The sequence below is a fragment of the Nannobrachium achirus genome, assembly GCF_963921795.1.
Source record: "Nannobrachium achirus genome assembly, chromosome: 10".
In the NCBI taxonomy this organism is placed as follows: Eukaryota; Metazoa; Chordata; class Actinopteri; order Myctophiformes; family Myctophidae; genus Nannobrachium; species Nannobrachium achirus.
In genome coordinates this window covers 44153690-44180229 of record NC_137819.1, presented here as the reverse complement: position 1 = coordinate 44180229, position 26540 = coordinate 44153690, and the positions used below count along the sequence as shown (strand labels likewise).

The 26540-nt window shown below is 42.6% G+C and overlaps 1 protein-coding gene across 1 annotated transcript in view; it reads left to right on the top strand.

Moving 5' to 3' along the window:
- Positions 1-26310, top strand: part of col16a1 (collagen, type XVI, alpha 1) — a 153210-nt gene extending 126900 nt beyond the window's left edge. Inside the window, exons 49-68 of the mRNA XM_080735516.1 lie at positions 317-370; positions 1958-2002; positions 2134-2187; positions 2274-2309; positions 3093-3155; positions 3794-3865; positions 4342-4395; positions 5591-5635; positions 8466-8510; positions 9706-9759; positions 10497-10550; positions 10693-10743; positions 16900-16989; positions 17088-17123; positions 17643-17687; positions 21479-21676; positions 22630-22693; positions 23338-23511; positions 23629-23706; positions 24071-26310. Of these exons, the coding sequence (XP_080591642.1) occupies positions 317-370; positions 1958-2002; positions 2134-2187; positions 2274-2309; positions 3093-3155; positions 3794-3865; positions 4342-4395; positions 5591-5635; positions 8466-8510; positions 9706-9759; positions 10497-10550; positions 10693-10743; positions 16900-16989; positions 17088-17123; positions 17643-17687; positions 21479-21676; positions 22630-22693; positions 23338-23511; positions 23629-23706; positions 24071-24264 (1506 nt within the window). The 3' untranslated portion in view covers positions 24265-26310. The remainder of the gene's footprint in view (positions 1-316; positions 371-1957; positions 2003-2133; positions 2188-2273; positions 2310-3092; positions 3156-3793; positions 3866-4341; positions 4396-5590; positions 5636-8465; positions 8511-9705; positions 9760-10496; positions 10551-10692; positions 10744-16899; positions 16990-17087; positions 17124-17642; positions 17688-21478; positions 21677-22629; positions 22694-23337; positions 23512-23628; positions 23707-24070) is intronic.
- Positions 26311-26540: the final 230 nt, after the last annotated feature.

Sequence of the window (26540 nt, the reverse complement as noted above, 5' to 3'; positions counted from 1 at the left end):
TAATGAGTACTTTTACTTTTGGTACTTTAAGTACTTTTACTCAAGTAAATGTTGAATTACGGACATTTACTTGTAACAGAGTGTGGTTTCTAGATTGCATTGTATTGATACTTTTACTTACGGTAATTAAGAAATGTGAGAACTTTTTCCACCTCTGGTGACAACAACCTGGCAGTGTTTGTAGACGGATGGATGGATGGATGGATGGATGGATGGATGGATGGATGGATGGTTGGGAGCGGGCTGGATGTAATGATGGATGGACGGACGGACACGCGGAGTGACATTGATTAACCGCCCACTTGTTTCCTGCCAGGGAATGAAAGGCGAGCGCGGAAACCCAGGAAGCGCCGGGGCCAAGGGCGAGTCGGTGAGCCTCACTGTCATTGTGCCATTATTAAACCCATTTAGACGGGGTGCGCATTATTGCGTATCATTATTTTATGCTTTAACTATTGAAAAATAGCAGATCTACAAGCTCACAGCGCGGCACCGAGTGCCGTGCTGCGAGCTTGTAGATCTGCTATTTTTGAAAAATTGTGACCCCGATTCTATAAGTGTCTTTTGAATCCTTCTAAGTTTTTTGAAAAACCTATGTTTCTATGTCAGCAATCTGGCAAGCCATCCTTTTCACTTAACTGGAGCTCAGTTAGTCTGTTCTTGAGAGACTACTGATGTCAGTGGTTCTCAAACTTTTTGGTGTGAAGGATCGCCAAAATGATATGTATTTGGCCACGGACCCCCATCTCAAAATATTTCGTTCCAAGGACCCCCCAGAAGCAACATTTGAGTTACAAACAAACGTTCGCTTTGAAAATACATATATTCAAAGATTTGCACACATTTTCACGACTTTTTCAAAAATAGCAGATCTACAAGCTCACAGCGCGGCACTCGGTGCCGCGCTGTGAGCTTGTATATCTGCTATTTTTCAATAGTTAAAGCATTCAATAATCCCAGGCCTAAATACGTTAACCACGTTCACCCCTGGGAGCCCCGTTCTGGGCATGTCATCATGGGAGAAAGTTTTCAAAAAGTGTCAAAACAGTGTGTGTAAGGGATAGGGCTGTGACGATTATGACATTTTACATGACGATTAATTGTCACTCAAATAATTGCGATCAATGATTTAATTGTGTATTTGCCGTTGACAATTACATTTCTGTTTGGCTTTTAGGCTTTGAAGTTACACATGGCAATTATGACATAACTTAAATATACAAAGAAATGACAACTTTATAGTTGAAAAAGAACATTGATAGTGGAAATGTCTGATCTAAAGCTCACAACACGTCGCGTTGCGATGCATTGTGAGCTTGTAGATCAGCTATTTCCACTACTTTTTGAAAGTGTTTGAAACTATAATTAACATTTCTCAACATGGAAACGATTATGACGATTATGCAAAATAATTTGCGATTACCTCAAATAATTGCAATTAGACGCTTATGTAATAATTGTGACAGGCCTAGTAAGGGATCACCGTGGTGCATTCAGTAGTGCTGTCGCCTCACAGCTAGAAGGACCTCGCGATAATTGGCATGGTCTCGCATACTTGGCATAATTTATTCAGAAACGTACTTTGTGCTCTTTAGATACCGCTATAAAACTATACAGTGTATACATCGAAAAGCAACACAGCAGAAAACAATGTGGTACTTGTTTTCTTTTATTTTCCAGTGCAGAGTATTTCATAAAGGTCTCTATCGTTCAGAAATAGTGTTTGTTCATATACTGTCCAGACGACTCTCATAGAATCCAATATTATTTCACCGAACTTCCGGTGTGACCCAATGGCCGACGAATCTGCTGGCAGGAATTGCAGGGTAGAGAAAATGTCAGTTTCATTTCCTTCAATGTGAGATTCCTTGGTATATAGGGCTTCAGAGGTTAATATGTCACACATCTCCATCCAGTGTGCTTCCTATAGGCTGACCTTTCCTCTCTCCTACCACAGGGTCCACCTGGCAACGCAGGGTACCAGGGACCAGCCGGGCTAGCGGTCAGTGTCTTACTCTCACTAATATAGTACAGTACTGTATGTCTTGCTGCATCTTGACCTAGTTAACATAATATCCTCCTTTTACAATAACCTCTTCTGTTGCCTGGCTCGTGCGTTGTCATTGCCTATAGGGCGCTAAAGGAGACTCGGGCCCAGCAGGACCGGCGGGACCCAAAGGAGATCAGGTGAGTGGAAGTAATTGTATTCTGTCCTCCGAACACGCTCAGAGGCAGCCGGCGTAACTCTCTCCACTGTCTTTTTCTCTCTACAGGGACACCCAGGACAACCAGGCTTCCAAGGACCACAGGTCAGTTGTCCATTAGCACAGCGGTTCCCAAACTGGGGGTCCCCGGATGATAAGCTTAATGTGCAAGATTGTTTTCTCACTCAGTAGTAAAGAAATCAACATACAGTGTACTGTACTGTACTGTACTGTACTGTACTGTACTGCACTGTACTGTACTGTACGTGCATACAGGGTCTCTGCACGTTTCTAAAAAGACAATTTAAGGACTTTTAAGACCAAATGGTCAAATATTACGGAAGAAAGAGGCAAATAGTGTGAAAACAGACGATCTACAAGCTCTCGACGCCTCGCAGTGCGAGGTGTTGAGAGCTTGTAATTCGGCTATTTTCACGCTATTTGTCTGTGGAATCGATTCAAACTAAATGTAATGCCTAGAATTCCAAGTGCTTGTCAGGGTGGGGGGTTGGGTTCAAATAATTAAGTAAATCATGAAATTAATTATTATTGCTGGGGATCGGGGCCGGCCTGAGAAGTTTGGGAACCCTTGCATTAGCACAGCGGTTCCCAACCCTTTTTGGATCAATCTCTCTAATCTGGAAACCCACCCATTTGACCACGTGCAGTTTTCAGAGCATACTCATTTTAACAAACGATCAATAGATTGTGCTTGGATCAATGGAACCAATTGTAGTATTCTTCGAGTTCCTATTCATCTGCATTACAATGGCAATGTCAAGGTTTTATACCATGTCATTTAGTCTAATCTGGCACAGATTGCTGTTTGAGAAACGGGTGCGCTAAAGGATTTGCACTGAGCTCGCTGTCGTGTCTGTCGGTTCCCAGGGCCCCCCCGGTGCTCCTGGGAAAAGTGGACGAGAGGGGCCCCCCGGGCCCAAGGCAGAAAAGGTAAGAGCAAACCATAGCAATTTGAATTACTCTTGTAGCTCACTTCTATTTTTAACCACATTAGCACTGGTTTCTCTATTCTGCAGTGGTGTAAAGTAACTATGTACTATGTACTAAGTACTCATTTTGAGGTATTTGTACTTGAGTATTTCCAATTTCCAGTACTTTTACTTGTACTCCATTACATCTCAGAGATAAATATTGTACTTTTACTCCACTACATTTATTTGAACACTTTAGTAACTGGTTACTTTGTAGGTTTTGATTATTATTACAAAATATACATTAACCACTTCAGCCCTATTACATTTTGGCTGATCTACAAGCATTTGCGATGCATTGTGAGCACACAGAGTACTTCTACATTGCAGTATTGATACTTTTACTTAAGGAAAACATGTGAGTACTTTTTCCACCACTGCTATTCTGGGAATGTCAAAATAGGATAAAATGTTCAAACATAAAAGAGAAAATTGGATATGGGGAAGGGGTTATGAGGGCTTTAGTGGTTGTAGTTGTTGTACTGTAGCAAGATAGAATTACATTGAAGTACATGTTGATTTCACTCATGTGTAGTTGAGTGTCATACCCTACTTTCTGTGTGTCTGTGCCTATCTCTGTGTCTGTCTCTCTCCCAGGGTAACGATGGAGCCGTGGGTCCTCGGGGACCAAGCGGAGCGCCAGGTGGTCCCGGCTCCCCGGGACTGATGGTATGTATGACAGAGTTGGTTCCAGTCAGAGTTTGTGTGTGATGTCTGCATGATGTATGTTCATTCTATGGTACGGTATACTGTATGTAGTGATGTAGGCCTACTGGATGGTAGCCATTGGACAGATCATCTATCATTCGATCATAGGGGCAGGTATATAAGATTATAACAAGATTTTTCATTTGTGGAATATGTAAAAGAAATGAAAGGGGAAGTAAATTAGGCAAAATCTCGATATTTCGATATCCCGTTGTTTCGGGTCCCAGTTGTCCGGTTAGGGTTAAGCTAAAGGATAGTTTTAGGTTTAGGCTTTGGGTTAGCATTCACCAGGTTAGCATTCACCTGCGTCGGCAGGTTATCCTTGGACTACTGGGACCTTCGAAACAACGGGACCTCGAAATATCGATACGCGCCAAACCAAATAAACAAACAAATAAAATGAAATGAAATTACCTCCTCTTTGTTTGCCGTGACAGGGGCCTCCAGGAATTGAAGGACTGGACGGAAAGGATGGGAAACCAGGGTTAAGGGTAAAAGTTGTTTCATACACATTCAAGCACGCACACGCACATACGCACGCACACACGCACGCGCACACGGGCACACACAGGGGCGGGCATTTGCTCTACGCAGACTACGCAACTGCGTAGAGCCCCAATGCAGAGGGGGCCCCCTGCTGGGCTCATTATTCTGAGCATTTAGAAAAAAAAAGTAAGTCTCTAGCCCATTCCTGTCAAAAGTTATGATTGTTTAAAGAATTGACCAACTGCTCACTGGAGTCAATAGGTTTCACACAGAGATCAAACTTCCTTCGCCAAACAGGAAGTGCCCTTCACCAAACAGGAAGTGCCTCTATATCTCATGAACCGTTTGTCGTACAGACTCGGGGCTGGTGTCATATGACTTGATTAAGAGTCCTTATTAACCTTAATTGGCACTTCCTTCGCCAAACAGGAAGTGCCCTTCGCCAAACAGGAAGTGCCTCTATATCTCATGAACCGTTTGTCGTACAGACTTGTGGCTGGTGTCATATGACTTCATCAAGAGTCCTTCACCTTAATTGGTTTAACTTAGTCCTGTCCCCTCTTCTGATTGGCTGTTGCCCCTTGTGACGTGGGTAGAGCTGCGAGGGCCCGGTCATTGCTGCTTGCAGCTTTAATTTTATCAAAATTTTGAAAAATAATAATTAAATTAAATAATTAATAATTAAAATATAATTTTAAAGTATTATTATTCACTGATATTCCCTTATTGTTATTTAAATAATTATTGTCCTGCATCAAATATGTCCTGTATAAAAATATACATATAGGCCTACTCTATATAGGCTACCTTACTGTACTCTTCTTAAATTAATCAAATAGATCCAAAATGATTGTGGTTAGGTATTTAAAACCAACCATAATGACAACAAATAGGCTTCCTCTGCCTCTGCTCTTCATTGTCTTGTCAAGTTCATCGTCTTGTCATGCTAAATCATCACTTTTTCAGAATAGGTATTGAGTTGGAGGGTGGCATTTTTAATTCCTGCACTTCGCACGCACTGTTTTTTTTCACGCATATCTATTTTTCACGCGCGCTCATGGGGGGGGGGCCTCTTTTACTACCTTTGTGGGGAGCCCCCAGTTTATAAAAACCGCCCCTGGGCACACACACACACGGGCTCACACAAAGTTCATTATTTTTGTGGTGAAACGTCTGTCTGTTTTGTTTTGTCTCTGTCAGGGAGAGGCGGGCCCTCCAGGGCCAGCAGGACCCAGAGGTATCCCTGTGAGTATGACCTTTGACCCGTTTGGGTGTCTCTTTTCCAATAAGGTCAAAACTGTATGATAGAAAATGACAGTCGGACATGGCATATTATGCAGGATTGCTTTGTGATATAGGGCTGTCACGATTATGACATATTACATGACGATTAATTGTCACTCAAATAATTGCGATTGACGATTTAATTGGGTTTCTGTCGTTGACAATTACATTTCTGTTTGGCTTGGAGGCTTTGAATTTGCACATGGCAGATATGACACGTAACCGAAATAAACAAAGAAATTACTGACATATTTGACAACTTTATACTTGAAAAAGAACATTGATAGTGGAAATAGCCCATCTACTTGTAGATCCGCTATTTCCACTATTTTTGAAATGTTTGAAAATACGAACATTTTTCAACATGTAAACGATTATGACAATTATGACAAAATAATTGCGATTATGTCAAATAATTACGATTAGACGATTATGTAATAATTGTGACAGCCGTATTGTCATATTACATCACACAACACATGCTTGTTTGTCAAGTGAAATGACAAGCACATGACCCACTCTGACCTTTAAATTAGAATGGATGCATTTGAGCACATTTTTATGATTAAACTCAGCCTCACATCTAAAGTCTTCCAAAGGCAGAACAACAAAATGAGCTTTCCTCAGTTATTTAACGGATGCATTGTGCTTCCATTTTAGAATCATCAAATTAAGGCGATGCGTAGAGAAATGAAGTTAAATAGACTGCCTTTAGGGTAACTTCTCACATTCACTCAACACTTCCGCCATAATTCTTTTTCACTCCCTTTGTTTTGGTTGTGGAGGATAGTCCAGTAGGGATAGTGCTAATTAAATTGCTATGTGAAATCAGACTTACGCGAGTACAAAGCGGATCTCTGCACCACAAACTACTATGCAAATCATCGTGTTTGACTAAATATGTTTAATTTAGAATATTTAGTTCAATTAACTTAGAAATTGTGTACGGAGAAACAAGTATAATATTCTTTTTGATCCTCTACTCTAGAGTTGTCTCTTAACCCATTTAGGCCTGAACACATTATGACATTATGGCAATATTTTATTATCTGCTATTTTTGAAAAATCGTGAAAATTAGAATTTTGACCCGATTCTATAAGTGTCTTTTGAATCCTTCTAAGACTTTTGGAAAAAACCTATGTTTCTATGTCAGCAATCTGGCTATAGCCACCGTCAAAGAAAAGGTCCTTTTCACTTAACTGGAGCTCAGTTAGTCTGTTCTTGAGAGACTACTATGTCAGTGGTGCTCAAACCTTTTCACGTGAAGGACCCCCAAAATGATATGTATTTGGCCACGGACCCTCATCTCAAAATATCTAGTTCCAGGGACCACCCAGAAGCAAAATTTGAGTTACAAACGTTCGCTTTGAAAATACATACATTCAAAGATTTGCACACATTTTCACGACTTTTTCAAAAATAGCAGATCTACAAGCTCGCAGCGCGGCACTCGGTGCAGCGCTGTGAGCTTGTATATCTGCTATTTTTCACTGGTTAAAGCATTCAATAACTCTAGGCCTAAATGGGTTTTTAATTAACAATTTCCTGTACAGTACAGTAAACACATTCCCCTCTCCCGTTAACCGCTCCAACAAGCTCACAATGTGTTGTGAACTTGTACATCAGCAATTTTTTGAGAAGATATTTGGTGTAGAGGGAAAAGGATAGAGCCCTGGGGGAGAGGAAAACTAAGTATATGTGGTGTAAGTGCTTAACATTGTACCTTGTACGTGTGCTAAGCTAAAGTACCTACAATGTACCTTAGCACATACTGTAAAGTAGAGCTCTTCACATGCCCAGAATGACAGACCCAAACCCTAATGCAGGGGTCTTCAACGTTTTCAGGCCAAGGACCCCTTAGTTGAGAGAGAGATGAAGCAGGGACCCCCACAACCTTTTCATAGATTCCATATAGTTTAATCGTTTGACAGCACAATCATGAATGTATTTTGGATTCACGTCAATTTGTGTTTTCAGACATTTAACCACTTGAACCGCCAATACTTAATAAACTTTACCTTTCACTCTGTACTTAGTCTTTTTTCCCCTCTACCCCAAACCTCTTTGCCGAAAATAGCCGATCTACAAGCTCACAACGCCTCGCAACGCGAGGCGTTGTGAGCTTGTAGATCTGCTAGGAAGGAATCCATGCATGATTGCATACACCACATTTTAATTTCATGAGGTAGACTATACTGTATTTTGTTTTGCGTCTGTGTGCTCTCCGCTCTCACTGAACTGTTGCGCTGCAGTAATCTGATCCCAGGTCAGTGTAATCATCCTAGAACGTCATGCTTTTAGCTCTACCGAGATGATTATGATAAAACACGGTCTCGGGTCCTGTAGTTTTTTTTCCCCTGAATCGGGGGACCCATGAAAATCTCTACAGTACAGTACTTATGACTTAGCAGTGTTGCCACCATTGCATCGCTAGTAATCTGACCTCATTTGAAAGTCATTGACGATTCCAGACGTCTTGCTCCAACTTAGTATTTAAGTATCATTTCCCCCCGCATCTCCATCCTGTCTCTCTCATACAGCACATAAATAGTGATATTCACACACCAGACTCTCGTTTCAAGGAAGAAAGGAATCGATTCGTCTCCCTCCCAGAGTCCCCGCCGTATCTGGCTTTTCTCTGTGTATCTCGCTGTGCAGTCGCCCCGAGAGCAGGTGTTCCAATCAAAATAGGAGATTTCAAAGACGCATGTGTCAGCTCTTTTGGCGGTCTGTGTACTCTGTGGATTCTGACAGAGTGCCAATGTTATTCTCTTTGGTCTACTTCCACAGGGATTCAAAGGGCTGAAGGGCCACGTCGGCTTCCCTGGACAAAAGGTTAGCGGACCACTATCGCTGCTTGCAGAGGGCTATGAATGAGGGCCTCCGTTCAAAGACTGGGAGAGACAGAGTCTGCCTCTCTGTCTGTCTACATGTATATCGTTGTTGTCGGGTGAAAACCTTGTATTTATCATTTTTAAAAATGATTTAAACTAGTGAAAACAGCCGATCTATAAGCACACAAGGCCTCGCACCGCAAGGCGTTGTGTGCTTGTAGATCAGCTGTTTTCACTACGTTTGTGATGTATGATGAAGGAGCGCTTTACTTTGCGAAAGAATGTACAAATTTGAAACTTGGAGATACAAGTTTTCCACCCGACAACGACGATATCTGGGTGTGCAGACAAACACACATATTGCAACATACTGGATATCAGTGGTTCTCAAACTTTGACATTTGAAGGTCTCCCCTATACTTTGACAATGTAACGGGTCCATTTTGTTCCGTTTGTACACTGTCAAAGTTACAGACTTCTAAGGGTCAATTTAGACCCCCATAAAGGAACCTAGAGAGTCCCTGAAATCCACTTTGAGAACCACTGCTGTATACGTAAGTGTGTGGAGAGAACAAAATTTGAACGGTGCCATCGACATACATAATTATATTTCTGTTTCTGTTTTGTGTATTGGGCAGTCATTATATCCCTATTTATTGATTGATTGAATCATTTATTTAGACAAAAATAGTAACATGACAAGTACAGACAACACAAATATAGTGCAGCACAGGCCGGTTAAACATCCTGCCCAAAAAGGAACATCCCAAATAAGACCTTTTACGGCTTTGTTTACATTGTTTCAGCTATTGTTTTAGCTACTGCAAGGGAGACAACTGATGGCGCTTTCCCTAACACTGATGTTGAATGTCTTTCTTGCCATCGATCTAATTCCTTTCTCCTGTTGTTATTTGCTGACATTAGTTATCTCTAGTCTTGCTCCATTTTTCAAGGCCAAGGCTGAAAATGCAAGCAAGGGAGCAATTGAGAGGATATTTTGGAAATAGATTTCCCCTTACATTGTTAAAATCGACACAAGATGAAAGCTATTACATTGTTAAAATTGACATACTGTGGAGGAAACTTATTATACTGCAGAAGTCAATAACTTACCTAATCTAATCCATCATCTTTTCATTATTCCCATATCCTACTTATTTTCATTATCCCCCACCCTCCCCCTCTCCCCCCACCAGGGCGACCTGGGACCTGTCGGCCCCCCAGGACCAGCAGGCAGAGCAGGAATGGAGGTGAGGAGGACCTTTTGTGTTACATTGCACCCAGGGGTGTCGCACCAAATCCTGGGCCCTGGGTACAAGGATTCACTGCGGGGCCCCCATGAATGTTCTTCATAGGGGAGGGGGTTTAACCCACTGGGAATGCATTATTACGCATTATTTTGTGCTTTAACTATTGGAAAATAGCAGATATACTATAAGCTCGCTGCGCTGCAAGCTTGTAGATCTGCTATTTTTGAAAAATCGTGAAAATGTGTGCGAGTCTTTGAATATTTCAAATCCTTCTAAGGTTTTTTGAAAAACCTATGTTTCTATGTCAGTGGTGCTAAAACTTTTTCATGTCAAGGACCCCCAAAATGATATGTATTTGGCCTCCATCTCAAAATATCTAGTTCCAGGGACCCCCCCCAGAAGCAAAATTTGAGTTACAAATGTTCACTTAAAAATATATATATTCAAAGATTTGCACACATTCTCACGACTTTAAAAAATAGCAGATATACAAGCTCACAGCGCGGCACAGAGTGCTAGCTATGTTTCAATAGCTAAAGTATAAAATAATTAAGGGCCCTCCACCTTGGGCCCGAGTAACTCAGTCCCACTCCCCCCCCCCCCCCCCCTTGACGCCCCTGATTGCACATCATCTAGAGAGTATTAGTACATCCAGACATGATGCACGGCACACAGCCATCGTACCCAGCAGACCTCTTAGGTCAATCTCTAACATGTGACCTCTCTGACCTCTCCAGGGCGACCCCGGCCCCCCAGGACCTCAGGGAAGGCCCGGACCCTCCGGACATGTTGTGAGTTCACCACCTTCGACCTCTCTCACTCTCTCTCTCTCCGTCTGGGTCGCGCCAGGTCGATATTGTGATGTGTTTTTTTTCCCGCTACGGGAGGCTGTATAATAATTGGTGTATCTGTGTTGTTTTCTCTCCATAACAGGGTCCCGCTGGACCGGTTGGACCCCCAGGACCGCCTGGCCCGGCAGGAGTGGTGAGAGAGATGTCAAGATAATTTTTTTAATGAGTCTTGCATGGGAAAGTGTACCCAAGCTTCTGTGTGTGCGTGCGTGCGTATGTGTGTGTGCGTGCACATGTAATGTATTTACTGAAGCGAAAACACCGTAATTCTCGACACCATTTTGTGGACGTACTGTACTCTACACTTCATTGACCAGAAGAACGACAATCAATAAATGAATTATCTTGGAGACTTTCCAAAGTGACTATAATGACTATAAATTAAGCAGGACAATGAACCAGTGCTTCACCTCAGCCTACTTAACTGCGTTCATACGACACGTGCACAGTAAAGATGTTTCACAAAGGTGCAGCAAACACGGCTTAAAGGAGGTGTAAAGTAAGTGATATGCTTTAGTTAAATCAAAACATTTATCGTTTAAAAGTTTACAGCTTTACAGTATATATTCTGTTAGTGATCATCACTGCTATAGAGAGTTTATTCAGTAACGAGTAACCCGTCTCTCCAACTCTTTAATTAAACAGAACATTTCGTGAGGGGTCGCAAATTTCACTCAATCAGGTTTTATAGTGTTCCAGTTCCAATTTTGTCTGCTCATTTATTTGCTTCATCACTTCCAATTTCACTTGTTTACCCTGTATCCTGTAGTTAATTGGTTGTTTACTGAAAAGCTGGAGAGGCAGGGAGACCCCTGTTACTGAAAACCGAATGTACATTCCTAGAAAGCAAGAAGCTATCGCTCACAGCTGCTATGCTCAGTTGAATCTCTGTGCATTAGGCAAGTGGCAGCAATAATTACTATCAAAATATATAGCCATCTAGCACTTGAGTCAAACAAAATGATCAATTACTGCACCTTTAACTTATTGTACAACGTCGTGCACTGGTGTGCCGGACTGAAAATGTCCAATGTGTCTCACAACATGCCACAGCTTCTAGAGTGGCTATTTTTTGCACACGCCGCACAATGGAGTGTAAATCAGGCTTAAACATCCTCCTTGCCCTTACTAATCTGACTGTCATGCCAACTCGTATAAACACTGCAAACGTGTCATTCCAAAGCAGCTGTTTACTTGTCCAAGATGCAGGCAGAACCACTCCACTGGCATTAGTTAGGTCATGTTGTTTCTGCCTGTAGAGTCAGAGCTGCTGGCTGTCAGAAGAAGGTCCCCGATGAGAGCTAGACAGCTGTGATGTCATTTTAATTTCAGTGTCTGCTAGTTTCTCTCTGAGCTGCTTTGCCTCATACTACTAGTATAGAGACTATACTATACTATACTAGAGACTACTAGTCTGTGTTCAGAGCCTACACTATGTGTACTTTATGACCTGGTATGGGATCCATCTTGTTCTTGGAATTTCACCAACCTTCATCAGAGAGACGAGACTACACTCTGTTGAAGATCGTCAAAGATTTCAATTGATGAAAATGTATAGAGAATGATCTTTGGATCCCATACTCCAACAAGCACAAACACAAACACAAAAGTGTTTAGATGTGCACATCTCATTCCACTTGAGTTACTGTACTGTACATTGTTTTCTCTTTCCCTTTATATTCTCTGACTACCCACAGTAGAAAGCAGAAATGCAATCGATGATGATTGGGGACTGGGGGTGGGTGGGGGGACTGCAGTTTTGTGACTCCATTATCTCCCTTTTTAGAAGCAACACTCAAGGTGTGCTAGGTGGGTAACATATAGTGCAGTTTATAAAGCGTTCCCAAAAGGTGCCCTCTCACCTGGCACTCCAGCACACCGTAATCAAACACAGCCTCATTTCCTCACTGACCTCTCCACGTCACCTGCTCTCCGTCCGCTCTGTCATCTTGTTTGCTTTTCATTAGCCCCATAATGGTACTTCCAGGAGGACATAATGTGCTCCGCTCTCCTGTCCCGTGTCCGAACAAGCATTTATCGAGTGAAAACAGTCACAAGCCGTGCTAAATAAGAAGCGGAGTCCTTACGTGTCTAATCGAGGTCCACTATGTGTACAGCGGAGACAGGCGATAATGGCCCGACACTGATTCAGGGCTTAGGCGCCCAGTATCAGCTTTGCGATGTGAATCATGGTCTCGGCAGAACATTTTCCTCAACACCAACAAAAGCCTGGTTGAGCTAGCTGGTTGTTCACCTCAATATCTTATTTTGGGGGCGAGGCTTTCTGTCAGTCTATAATGGGGGTGAAGTAAGGCCAGCCAATGTACCGCTGTGTGAGCTTTGACTCCCTGCTACAGTGCCTTTAAACGTTTTCTTATTATGCTGCTAAAATGTACCGTTTTTGTTCATGTCGTGTCCATGATTCACTTGAAATTCTTAACATGACTTGTTACCATTTTCACTCAAACAAATGCATAAGATCATGCATCTGAAGAGCAGTGTCTGGATGCAAATTGTTAACTTGTATTGGTCTTTTTAGCTCAGAAATTGACAACACAGGTCAAGTGGACAGCTTTTCAGTTCAATTCAGTGAATTGTGGATGATTATCAAACAGGATATTTACTTGCGACCCATGAAAGTACTGTAGGTACTACAAAATGGGTCACAACAACCCTATGTTAGGGAAACACTGGTCTATAGAAACATCTATATATGATGCCAATCCTGTATTTCATATCAACAGGGGAAATTCCCCTTTCTGTCTGTTTTGGCCTTTTTCTGTGATCCTACACAATTCCCCTGATGCAAACATCTGCCTGGCAGGCAGGTCTATGGCAACTTGATTCAGAATTGTAAACCAGTTAAACGCTATATACCGGAGTCCCCCAGTGGTATATTGTTGTTGTCGGGTGCACGTGGAAACCTTGTATGTCCAAAACCTTCCTTTTTTTGTTATTATTTAAAAAACGAAAATTATTTAAAATAGTGAAACTACTGTATCTACAAGCACACAACACCTCGCTTGTAGATCTGCTAATCTGTTAATTTTGTGTGACACTTTTGTGTGATCAAGTAGGACTTTAATTTACCAAAAAACATACACATTTGAAAACTTGGAGGTACAAGTTTTCTGCCTGACAGTGATGATATACAGCTAAAAAACATTATTGTTGTAGTTTTCACACTTATGGCTTTTGTCCCAGTGGGATAAACCTTTGAGCTCCTAATTAGCATGAACATTAGCCCCACAACAGATATAGGATATACAGGATATTTAAAAATCCTAATATCGCTATAAGATGAATGCAGCAATCAAGAATTCATCATTCACACCATGTCATGCTGCTTTCTGTAATAATGCACAGATATTGTGCATTATTGCTACAAAATGTCCAATTTCCTTTTATTTTAGACCTTTTGCTCAGAATGATACATGTTGCCATTATCAATGCACACACTGATTCTAATGTAGTGCAATAACATGAAATATAGCTCATTTAACAAAGCTTGCCACAGGATGTAATTGTATACAGAAATGGGATTCATATTTCCATTCCATGCATTAAAATTGTTACATGCGTGCAAGCTGACAAACGACCTTCATTTGCATTAATCCATTAAAACCGGTTCTGCCATTTTAGATTTTTGGCGTTGGATATTCAAAAATAGGACATATACAAGCTCACAGCGCGTCACTTTGTTGATACAAGCTCACAGTTGTAGAATCAGCCTCAGGTCTTAATGGGTTAATGCATTTCACCGAATGCAATAATTATTGCATGTATAATTATAATGATCAAACTAGCCCTGATCAGAGATTGCCGCTATGACTCAGCTCTGTATGCTGCGGTAGTTATCGTTGAATGTGTTTGAAAAGGATGATTTTTCAGTATGATGTTTTCAATCCCCAATGACAACAAAGACAGATGGCCTGTCAAGTATTTGTAACAACAATTTATCTATAAAGTGCCTTTCAAAAACATAGTTACATGGTGCTGTACATTGAGCAGACAAGTCACACCACATCAAAACCAAGCACCATAATAAGAATGATACTACCAGTAACACTCCCTAATCGGGAGATAAGCGACCGTAGGTCACTGATCTCCACAAATAGGGCCAAAATGTGTTTTGCCAAAATCTTCCTGATCCATGTTGATGACATGAGTGTAGACATACTGTGTAGTGATTTTCGTGATTTTAGGGCAAAATCTGTAGGAGCAGTGTCCAAAAATGTGTTTTTAAAAATCGGCCTGGAGGTGGCGCTATATGGGAGAGATTCATGTTGATGGGATGAGTGTAGACATACTGTGTACCGATTTGCGTGATTTTAGGGCAAAAATTGTAGGAGCAGTGTCCAAAAATGTGTTTTGCAAGAATCGGCCTCATGGTGGCGCTAGAAGAGGGCCATGTGAGAAATGGGGGTGGGGTCTCCGCGCCGGCAAGGCGGACGAATAGGTACCGGCCCCGGCTGTCCCGGTCGCTCCTAGCCGGAGTTACGGCATTTTATGTGAGCTGCAGTGTAGGGGGTCCTCCACTGGGGGCGCCACCACTTTTGCATCCGTTCTGGAGCACCAGGAGTGGGTGGTCCCCGGGAATTCCCCGTGAGCTGCCCCGTGGGGGTGGTCATTTGGTCAGTTTAGCACATTTGGTCATTTTTTACATCTGGGGGTCCCCCAGGGACCTGGAGGTCCCTGGAGCTCCGGGGGTTGTAGTTTGGCAGGTAAGGAAGGTGTGTGCAAAATTTGGCATGGATCGGGGCAACGGTTGCGGAGATATGAGCAGGGCAAGAGTGTGACGTGTGAGGTGTGACAGACAGACTGACTGACGGACTGACGGACGGACGGACTTACACTTTGTGCAGGGTTTGATAGTAAATGCGACCTATGGTCGCAAAAACCTACACAGAATGCAAAACAATATAAACCATCATAAAACAAAGTGCGTACAAAACAAGTGTGTTTCAACAGTACTACTACAGTACAACAGCACTTAAACCGGGCATTTACATGTAGGCTCTTAGCCTGACAGCGCATCGTGGGTTCGAGTCCTCATTGGCTAAAGGCCCTGCCTTTGTACTGTCGGCCGGAAACAGACAGCCAGAAACGGACAGCACCGAACGCAGTACTTGCGCACTCTGCTGACACAAGTAAAAAGAAAAAAACAGTAAATACTTAGTACTCTCTCTCTCTACAATCAGGATTAGGAGTAGCTCCTAATTAAGAAAAGTGAAATGATTTCTTGCCTATACAGTACCATTCCAACCGATACCCACGTTCTCATCTCATTGACTGGGGCTGTTATCATTGCATAGCTATGGTCCAGTTGCTCCCTACTGGCCTACTAGGCTCTGGTAGGCCGCTATCAGCCACTCCTTTGGGTGATTCAATGTTAACGCATGTCCTGTCAAGTAACCTGCCCAAGTTAGGCCGGAAAACACGTGCTGTGATTGTCCGGTAGCCCTTCTGATTGGCAGTTGTGCCGAAGCACTCACCCCAAAACATGATTTACCATAAAATCTGAAAAGTTGGGTCTCTTGGTAGTATTCTGAAAAGATGTAAAAATGAATGGCATGCCCTGTCTTAGGGGTGTGTGAAATTGTATTATAAACTGAGAGTACTCGGAGCTCAAGCAACCCATTTAATCTTTAAAGCTTTTGCCATGAGAATAATTTGCATGGAGATTTCAGAGCACCGGAGTTCAAGTCTCATTTGCAAGGGGTCTGATCTCCCTCCCTACGTCCACACTCAACCTCCTTCCCCATAATTTGCACCCATATATTGTGTGTGTGTGTGTGTGTGTGCGTGTGTGCATGTGTGCGTGTGTGTGTGTGTGTGTGTGTGTGTGTGTGTGTGTGTGTGTGTGTGTGTGTGTGCGTGCGCGCGCGCGTGTTGTGTTGTGTACGTCTGTGTGCATGCATGTGTGTTTTTGCATATCAAGTTGAAATACTGGAGAAGTATTGCTATTGCATTCTGATGTCTCTCTCCCATATATTGTCACTGTCGGGCAGAACCCTCGTATCTCCAAGTTTCGAATTTGTACGTTTTTTCGTAAAGTAAAGCCCCGCTTCATAACACAAGATCGTCGCACAAAACTAGGGAAAACAGCAGATCTTCAAGCTGCGAGGCATTGTGTGCTTGAAGATCGGCTGTTTTCACTAGTTTATATCATATTTAAAATGATAAATACAAAACGAACGGTTTTGGACATACAAGGTTTCCACCTGACAACGACAATATCTCGTCTCTAACCTCTTTGTCTCCCTTCCCCTCATCTCTCTCTCACTAGGGTACCAAGGGCGACCAAGGCCAGGCAGGAGAGAGGGGTTTGCCTGGGATGGGAGGACCCCCAGGACCTCATGGACACCAGGGCCCGATGGTGTGTGAGACCCCCCCAACCACAGTCTGGTTGTCATCCATTTGACCAAGCAACCAACTAACATGTTCTCCTGTAACTCTGTCCCCTCTGTGTTGCAGGGAGAGCCGGGCACTGATGGTAAAGACGGTAATGATGTGAGTACTAACTGGATGGTGGTGACCTTTGTCATCCATAAAGTGCAGAACATTGGTGGAGAGTATAGGGCTGGGCGATATGACTTCAAATCATTATCACAATTATTCTAAACTTTTGTTACAATTAATTAACTTTTTTTGGGGCCGAAAATAGCAGCCCAAAGCTCACAAAACGTTTCAATGCGACGTTTTCAACGGCTATTTTCACTATGCCACTATTGTATAACAAAGTATAATACAGGGTTATGTGGTTAATTATACTAATTGATTTAGTCAATTAAATATTTTTGAATTGATTTGTTGATATACAGTATAAGAAAAATAATGAGGGGAGAAAAAAAAAGCTTTTCAATTATTCATTAACCTCGTCTCTAACCTCTTTGTCTCTTTGAAGCAAGACTTTATAAAGTCGTTTTTTGGTTCCAAATATCAATTTCCTCATTTTCATTGCCCAGCAATGATTCTTCTATGGCCTCGTTGTTCTTCTGCTGAGTGAGTCTGACCACTTTGTTTCAACAGGGAGCCGCGGGCACAGCAGGGGAGAATGGACAGCTGGGTCAGAAGGTACGAACAGCTTGTGTGTGTGCGTGCGTGTGCGTGCGTGCGTGCGTGCGTGCGTGCGTGCGTGCGTGCGTGCGTGAGTGTGTGTGTGTGTCGCACCAAAAATACTAGATATACAGTACAAGTTGACATGGCATCTCAGCGGCCGGTGCACACTTGCATGTCAAGTTAAGCGTCACAACTACACACAGACACAGAACGTTGTATTGTCTGTTGTAGCTCGGGGAGCTACGCTTGCCCCATCAGTCAGCGCTGAACACGCTAGCTTGCCTGTGTCTTATTCCCTGCTTGCTCAGCACACTCCCTTAACACAGTCATCAGTTCAGTGACCCCATGACTTCCCCTCTGCTACCCAGTGCTGGACATGAACAAAGTACATTTACTTGAGTAGTGTACTTAGATACTGTAAGTTTTTTTGAGTACCGTGTACTTCAGTATATGTATCTTTGGATACTTTCTGTACTGTACATTACTTTCCTTCCACTACATTTATATGAAGGCAAAAAGTATGTTGAATGAATTAACCACTTGAGCCGATTTCAAACCATGCAATTGGGGGAAATAGCAGATCTACAAGCTTGCAACGTGCCATGATGTGAGCTTGTCGTGCTGCTATTTTCACTACTATTAACACTTGGGCTGCCATAGTTTTGCCATAACTAATGTAGATTGACTGCCATGTATCTTAATTTCCTATTGTTTTTTACCTGAGTTTCGGTGGCGGCGCCCGTTCACGGCCATTCAACGTCTTGTCTTTCACACAGAGAAGAAAAAATACAACCACGGCGATGCATGAGTTACAGTAGATATAGTGGGAAAACAAAGGGAGGAAAAGGCCATTTTACCAAACCCAGATAGAATGGATGTGGATGAGGAAAGGGAAGTCGGCAGCAGCAGAGTTCGAGATGCATCATGGGATTCAACGTTTTTTCGCTCAGCAGCTGCCGCCGCAGCAGCAGCAGCACCTGTTTACCTGGTTACCATGGTAACCACTTAACACATCCCTGGACGTGATAACGGGGCCGTGGCGCTGCACCGCGGTAATCCTTATCACAAGTGTTAATGTGTGTGAGAATGTGTTTGACTTTGAAACACACTTTGAAATATGTGTGTGAGAATGTGTTTGACTTTGAAACACACTTTGAAATGTGTACTTTTTTAAGTATTTTTAGTTTAAAGCCAGTGCTCCAGTACGTTGACAGAATAACTTTCACGTTTCAAAGAGCAACTTTCACCTACTGGGGTTGTCGAACTTTTTTGTCCACCACTGTCAGCCACTCAGAGGGAAGGGGTACCATACCATCCCCCTGGTACCACTTCCCTCTCCCTCACCCCACACCACCAACCCCCCCAGCCCGTCAAACTGCTAGCCTCATAGCGACTCACCTGCTAGCCTAGCTCTCAGTCTATCTAGCCTCATAGGACCTCCTTGGCAGGCAGGCAGGCCGCTTATAGTAGGTGGTTATAATGATAGAGTTATTCTCCGGCTCCGGGATAATGCCGTTAAGCATGAGGAGCAACGCTAGATGAGGCTATTTGTCACGCTGACAGGATGTCATTGTCAGGGCTTTTAGCGACACGGAAGAGGAGAACAAGAGGAGACGAGACGAGAATGGACCGCTGCATTCTTCTCCCGTCCTCTGTTCTTTCAGAAGCCACTTTGTCCACCGGTGACATGTAAACATTAGACGTCCATTATGGCCTGCTCTGTCCTCGATAAATCACCGGTGTCGCCACTGTAGTAGAAGCGTTTTTGGAGTGTATTTACACAAACTGGATGGAGGAGTGAGCCGGGATACAGATGTAGCTGAGGGCTGCGTTAAAGCGCCTGGGCCCTTTCTGAAACAATGGTTTTCTCTCTTTTCTTTTTTTTTATAAACTGAAGTGATTCTGGAGTGAGAGAAGAACTTATTTCAGCTACAGCAGTGGTTCTCAAACATTTTTGAGAATTTCAAGGACCCCCAAGTCCCCTATAACTCTGAGAGTATACTACTGGAACCAAATGGACCTGCACTGATCCATTTGTATAGGTTCAGATGCAGAGCTCTAAGGGTCCATCTGCATTTTGAACCCCCTCAACCCCACTTTGAGAACCACTTTAGTTAGAGAACACACATCCAGCACAAAGTTACACGTACTGTATATGTAAATGTTCTTTTTACAGAACAATGTCTGAATGCATGTGACTGTTCCGTTCAGAGTAGACCAATCACGCTGCTTTGTGCTTTGTGGCATGTAACAGACACAGCCTGAACAGGGTAGAGACTAAAGGGACACAGTTGGCACAGGGACCATCACGCCTGGGACAGAAGGAGTTACCTTTAGGCTCGGATTTGGTGTGGTTAATGTGCTACACGTGGCTCTCCTGGCACAGAAAGTGAAACCATATCCATGAAACTGAATGAAAAGCTGATTGTTGACTTGTAGAGTGTTGATAATCTCTGCAGGTAAAAAATAAAAAATAAAATAAAGAATAAGAAATCGAATCAAGTGGATCTCTGGATCCACATGGGAATGGGTGGCTCCAATGTGGATCACAGAATTCAAGTTGTCTATCTATGATGTATCTAAGACTTTTGTCTCCAAATCTGATCAAGATTGCAGCCCCATCAGAGCCCCTCTGACTTTCAAAAAGTACAAAACATACATGAAAAATGGGTACTTCTCTGGCCTACTGGAAGTGTGCGCAAGACATTTAGGCCTGTGGCCAATTCTGATATCTTCACAAATTGGTACCACCCAAGGTGACCGTACATTTTTGACTTCCTACATGTCTCTAGTTTACATTTTGGTATGATAACCCTTTCTGAGACCCAGCTCAATTGATGTTATCAGCCGCTAGAGTCGGTCTCCCATCGACTTTCTATACAGGAGGAAAATACCCAGAAAACCTTTTTTTTCTGGGTATTTAAGTAGGATGTGAGGTGTCTAACTAGGGGTTTGTCATGATGCTGAATCCATTGCAAGCATTTGTTTTGCACAAAAAACATTCCTTGGGCTACAAATGGCCCCAGAAAGCGATGGTTAAGGGATGAAAAGTGATGAGTCATCACTTTTCATCAGTTTCATCAGTTTTGTGGGCGTTTTCTGGGGCCATTTGTAGCCCAAGGAATGTTTTTTGTGCAAAACAAATGCTTGCAATGGATTCAGCATCATGACAAACCCCTAGTTAGACACCTCACATCCTACTTAAATACCCAGAAAAAAAAGGTTTTCTGGGTATTTTCCTCCTGTATAGAAAGTCGATGGGAGACCGACTCTAGCGGCTGATAACATCAATTAAGCTGGGTCTCAGAAAGGGTTATCATACCAAAATGTAAACCAGAGACATGTAGGAAGTCAAAAATGTAAAAAATGTACGGTCACCTTGGGTGGTACCAATTTGTGAAGATATCAGAATTGGCCCCAGGCCTAATTTGCGGCTGATTGGTCCAGTAGTTTGTGACATTAGATTCGGAAATAGACGAACGCACAGACAACACAGAGAGACACGCAGACAGTCAGCGCATTGTAAAAGTAGAAACAAAATAGGCACCTCACCAACGTTGTTCTTGTGAAGCTGTTTTGTACTTCAATTAAGTATTTATGAGGATTGCGTTTCCACACTATAGCTGACATGCACACAAGCAGTCCAGCCTTTATAGAGCAGCTCCACATTGTGATTTGTGTAGCTTCGTTCACAGACTGCACACATTGTAACTTACCATCGCTATTATTGGATTGCTAAGTCTTGTTTACTTAAGCATAACACCCTGTCTCTCACTCTCTCTGTCTCTGTCTCCCGTGGGGCCCAGGGAGAGCCAGGTGCTGCAGGTCAGAGGGGATCTCCAGGGGAGAGAGGCAGACCAGGACCCCCAGGCGGCGGTGGAGGCTACCATGCCAAGGACGCACAGCCCATGATCGGACCAGTCGGACCCCGCGGGGAGAGGGGCAGCTCGGGCTCACCTGGCCCAGCCGGGGGCCCCGGTCCTTCAGGCATACCTGGGAATGATGTAAGATACCACATCACACCTAAAGCCAACTCATGGGGCATGCACATGGCTAAATATGTATTTTTAGACACAATAAGCCCATTCCCAAGATGCACCTCAATCTTTCATGGGCAGATGCGACTTATGGGGGCTGGTGTAAATAGTAACAAAGAAATTGACGGCTTATTGTGTCTAAAAATACATATTTAGCCACTTATATGCATGCCCCCAACTACTGTAAATCAAAATACTAAAATCGCTAAAACGATAGAAAGCAGTCAATGAAAACATTTTAACACTCATATTTTCTTTTCTCTAATCACAATCTAAAATATGAACCCTTATTGTAAAAAAAAAGAACTAATTTGTCCTTTAAACAGATTCTATGCTCATTGTTTAACTGGCATCCTACTGTCTCAATGTACAGTACAGATTATTTGGATAGTATATTGTTTAGGCAGATCATGGTAGGTTCTTGGTTTACCTGGGATCCTAGTTTCTTGAGGCACTGTGTCTATCTCTCTGCATTGGTAGATATGTACTATACGTACGTACGTATATATGTACAATATACTTATTGGAAGTCGCTCTGGTTAAGTGTCTGCTAAATGTATAAATTGTAAAGCACAGCATCCTGGCTTTCATAGTCTTTCAATGTTCAAAAAAATACACACAACGTACAAATGTACAGTTTTACAACAGATGCTCTTATCCAGAGGGACTTAAACTAAAGAAAATGTCCACATAAATAGTGCAATGTACACTGTAGTGCCTCAAGAAACTAGGATACCAGGTAAACAATGAACCTAGCATCTGTCGACACAACGTGACACATCGTGTGAGTCTGTAGATTAGCATTTTGACATTTTTCGAAAAGTGGTTAGCACAGGTGCACAAGTTTGATGATCTAGCTTCTATATTATATATTTTTTCATTAACTGAATATTCTTTCCATTACTTTTCTCACTGTTTAGGCTGTGGTCAATTATGATGACATCAAGAGCTTTATTCGCCAGCAGGTCATCAAGATCTTTGATGGTGAGTAAAGTGTGCACCAGTGGTTCTCAAAGTGGGGTCACGGGGTTTCCTTCCAAATGGAACCTCAGAGTGTACAAATGGAACCCGTAAGGGTCCATTTGGTTCTATTTATAGCCGATGGGTATTCCGTCACTTTTTTATTTTCAGGGTTAGGGTTAGGGTCAGTAAAACAGTTTTTGCAGCTTTTTTGGACATTAAAAAAAAATGCCAACCTGGCTCCCTATAGCATTTTTCAGAAATACAGAATATAGCTCAACAACACAAGCTGTCACAATGTTCTCACATTGGAGCTTATTGTAGCACTTTGAGATTTTCACGAATGCAAAGTGCATTAATTTTAATAATGCATTAATAAAGCCCATTATTATTACTATGTAAGATATAGGGAAAGAGCAGCTATTTTCACTACAAAAAAAAGACAAAAAACATCTGTGACGACTTCATACAAGCAAAGCAATTATCAGAGCAATAATACCACTGTATACCACTGTATATTCTATATCCATAATGCAACAGCTACCAAGTCGGAGCCATGCGGCATTTCTCCTTCGTTTGAGGTCACACATTTGTTATTCTACTTCTCATCTGGGACACCACTTTGTGTGTCCTCCTCACAACTCTGCTTGTACACGTTCCCTCCTCAGAGAGAATGGCCTACTACCTATCCCGCATGCAGCAGCCAGAGTCGGTAGCATCTCCCGGAAGGCCTGGGTCCCCAGGGAAGGACGGAAATCCGGGTAGACCAGGGTCTACAGGTGCACCTGGTCTCCCGGGACAGATTGGCAGAGAAGGCCGCCCGGGAGCCCAAGGACCCCCCGGTGAGGCAGTCCTTCATGTCTCAGCGACAACCATTGTGCCCGACATAAGTGAGACGTACGGCGACGTGCGGTGATCAAGTGTGTGGGCATAAATAAACCAAGCTCCTCTGTTTACAGGAATGAGAGGGCCTGCCGGTGCTAAAGGAGATAAGGGCGTTGGGGAGATGGGAGATATAGGACCTCCGGGAGCACCAGGTATGGAAATCTCATTCAGATTTTTTATTATTATTACTTTGGAAGTGATAGCAAAGCTATTGTAATGAGGCTGTCTATTTGTCTAAGTACACATGCCTTATGTGTGTCACTATGCCTGCATCACCAAACACAAGGCCATGAAACACATCTCTAATATGTGACATATGGTGTGAATTGGTGGTCAAACGTCAAGGTCAAATTCCCTCCTTCCTGAAAAGGTATTATATGTTTAGGAGATTCAGACAAATCCATTCAAGAACGATAATATAGGACACTGAGGTCCTCTGGTGATGAGCTACTCAACTATGCACATCCCTAGTCAGTAAGTGTCTTCCTTTGACTATATCACTCCTCCTCTCTCCAGGTATGCCAGGTCCCCCAGGCTATGGTAAGATGGGACCCCCTGGATCTGTTGGCCAACAGGGTGTCCCTGGCATCCCAGGTCCCGCTGGACATCCCGGGTCGAAGGGGAAGGACGGCCGCTGTAATCCCAATGACTGTCAGAGCCATCCAGTAGAGTACAACCCCAAGGGCCCACCGGTCAAGGGCCCATGGTAGATGAATGCATGGACAGAGGGATTGGATGAGAGAGGAATGAAGCAACAGGACTCAGGAGAAGACGGAAGCAACACAAGCCCATAGGGACCAAGTTACAACGTGAAGTTCTGCTGGACCAGCATTCTAACTTTTTTTTTATTATTTCAAAGACCCCCATAACTCTTGAGTGTACAAATAGAACCAAATGGACCCGTACACTGTCAGAGTTACAGACCTGTATAGGTCCCTTTGGAACCCCCTCAAGGAATCCTGTGTGTCCCTGGACCCTACTTTGAGAACCACTGGTATAGATCTACCCGCCATGGCTATCAGCGGACATGCCTGGGCAATCCTTTCATCCCATTGACTATCTCTATCTCTTTGTTACACCAAACCATTCTTATCTTATAAAGCCTGGCTGTTTTCGTTGAGCGACACGACTCACACACGTACTGTAAATGTAAACCAAGCTTTGCATTCCTACTACTCATCACTGCTTTCCACACCTCTTGTGCAATTTAACCACAAGGGCTTGTTAAAAGGTAAACTTTTAAAGGGGAGCTCTTTCTTCTTGACTCATTCTGCCATCTCGGGATTCCTTATTTCCTGTGTCAGGTTGTAGAAAATGAATGCATATCATTATGGTAGCACTTTGCTCCCACCACTCATATCTTTGATCTTTTCACTCAAACATCTCATTCGCAGCGCATCCCATGCATTTGTAATGGTCTGTCTCTCTGCTTGGGGTGTAACCCAGCTTTTAGATGTGATTTTTCTTTTTGAGAGAGAGAATCTATTTTTCTGTTAGAAACAGATTGAATCACTCCATGAAACCTATGCTCATTCCCTCTTTCACCGAGTGCCTGTTGTGCCTGTTTTGTACATATTTATACATATGTATAGTGGCTTTTTTTTTTACTATTATTTTTTTGTAAGATTTGGAGGCATTAGCATGGCTTTTATGGTCATAGGTTATAAAGTAACAGCAACAAGAAATGCCAAAGGGAGATTTTTTTATAAGGTCTATAAAGCTTTTAGTGGAATAATGTGTTCACGAAAAGGGGCAAATAATTTATGAGAGAAAATTGCTTTTGTGTGAGAAAGCATATTGGTTTTTATAATTATGCCGCCGAATTTCATTATTGACTGTCATAACTCCCTCCCCCCTTCAATCCACATTGTAAATGCAGCCATTTGGAAACATCTCATTTCATTTTGTATTCCAGCAGTACAGAGTAAAATCATCTGTTAATTTAACTCATAGAGAGTGTACAAATGGACCCAGATGGAAGCTTACGGCATCTACTTTTTGAGTCAAATTAACAGAATATTTTAGTGTTTAGCTGTATTAAGGCCATTACATGCTACTTCCAACATCCAAACTTTTCTTCGGAAAGGGAGGTGATGTACAGTAACTACAAATTGACGTCATTCCGAACTTATGATGGGCGGTCTCAGAACTATTGTTCGGAAAAGCCTGTCTGAACCCCGATGTATTGGCTTTGAGACATCTGTCTGCCTCACCCTGGCTGGTTATTTTAACAATATTAAGCTGAGTACCACTTGTACTGTAACTTTCTTATAACGAACATGCTGTGTGACCACTAAGCCTTTTTACGAAAGAAAAGAAAACACTATCACGACCACTGCAAACCACCATAAACACGGGCCTTTCATCTTGTGATGTGACACAGTACCTGAGTTTACATGAGTTATCCTTTTTTTATGGGATACTTTTCTTATTGGAGTTATACAGAGATTTAAAGCTTACCATCTGTAGGGTTTTTGATCTTTTCCTATCACTACGAATGATAGCACTCACTCATTCTATTTCTACCGAGGGCACCCATGGTAATGTTAACGTTTAATCCAAACAGTTGTTGGATTACGCAGTAAAGATGAACCATAACGACATGTATTGCTACTTACTAGTTACTGGTATGTCTACTAGGATTCTGTTGTCGGAAAATAAACCTTGAAATGTCAATGTTGTTCATCATGTAACCTCTGTACTGTGTACTGCTGTTTGCTAGTCATTTACATCCAACTCATCATATTGTTTTTGCTCATGAAACACATCGGGAAACAAATAAATGTTGAAAGCAGAAGCAGAAAAAAATTGTTTTGTTCAGTTAAGGTGTGTGTGTGTGTGTATGTATGTATACAGTATGTGCGGTTGAACATGCGGGTACGTATAATGTAAGCTCCAAAACTACCTAGTATGCTATAGAAAAGTGAAGTCTGAGGTCATTTACCCATCCTACCTGGTTCACAGTTTTCCCCCCCATTCTGAATTC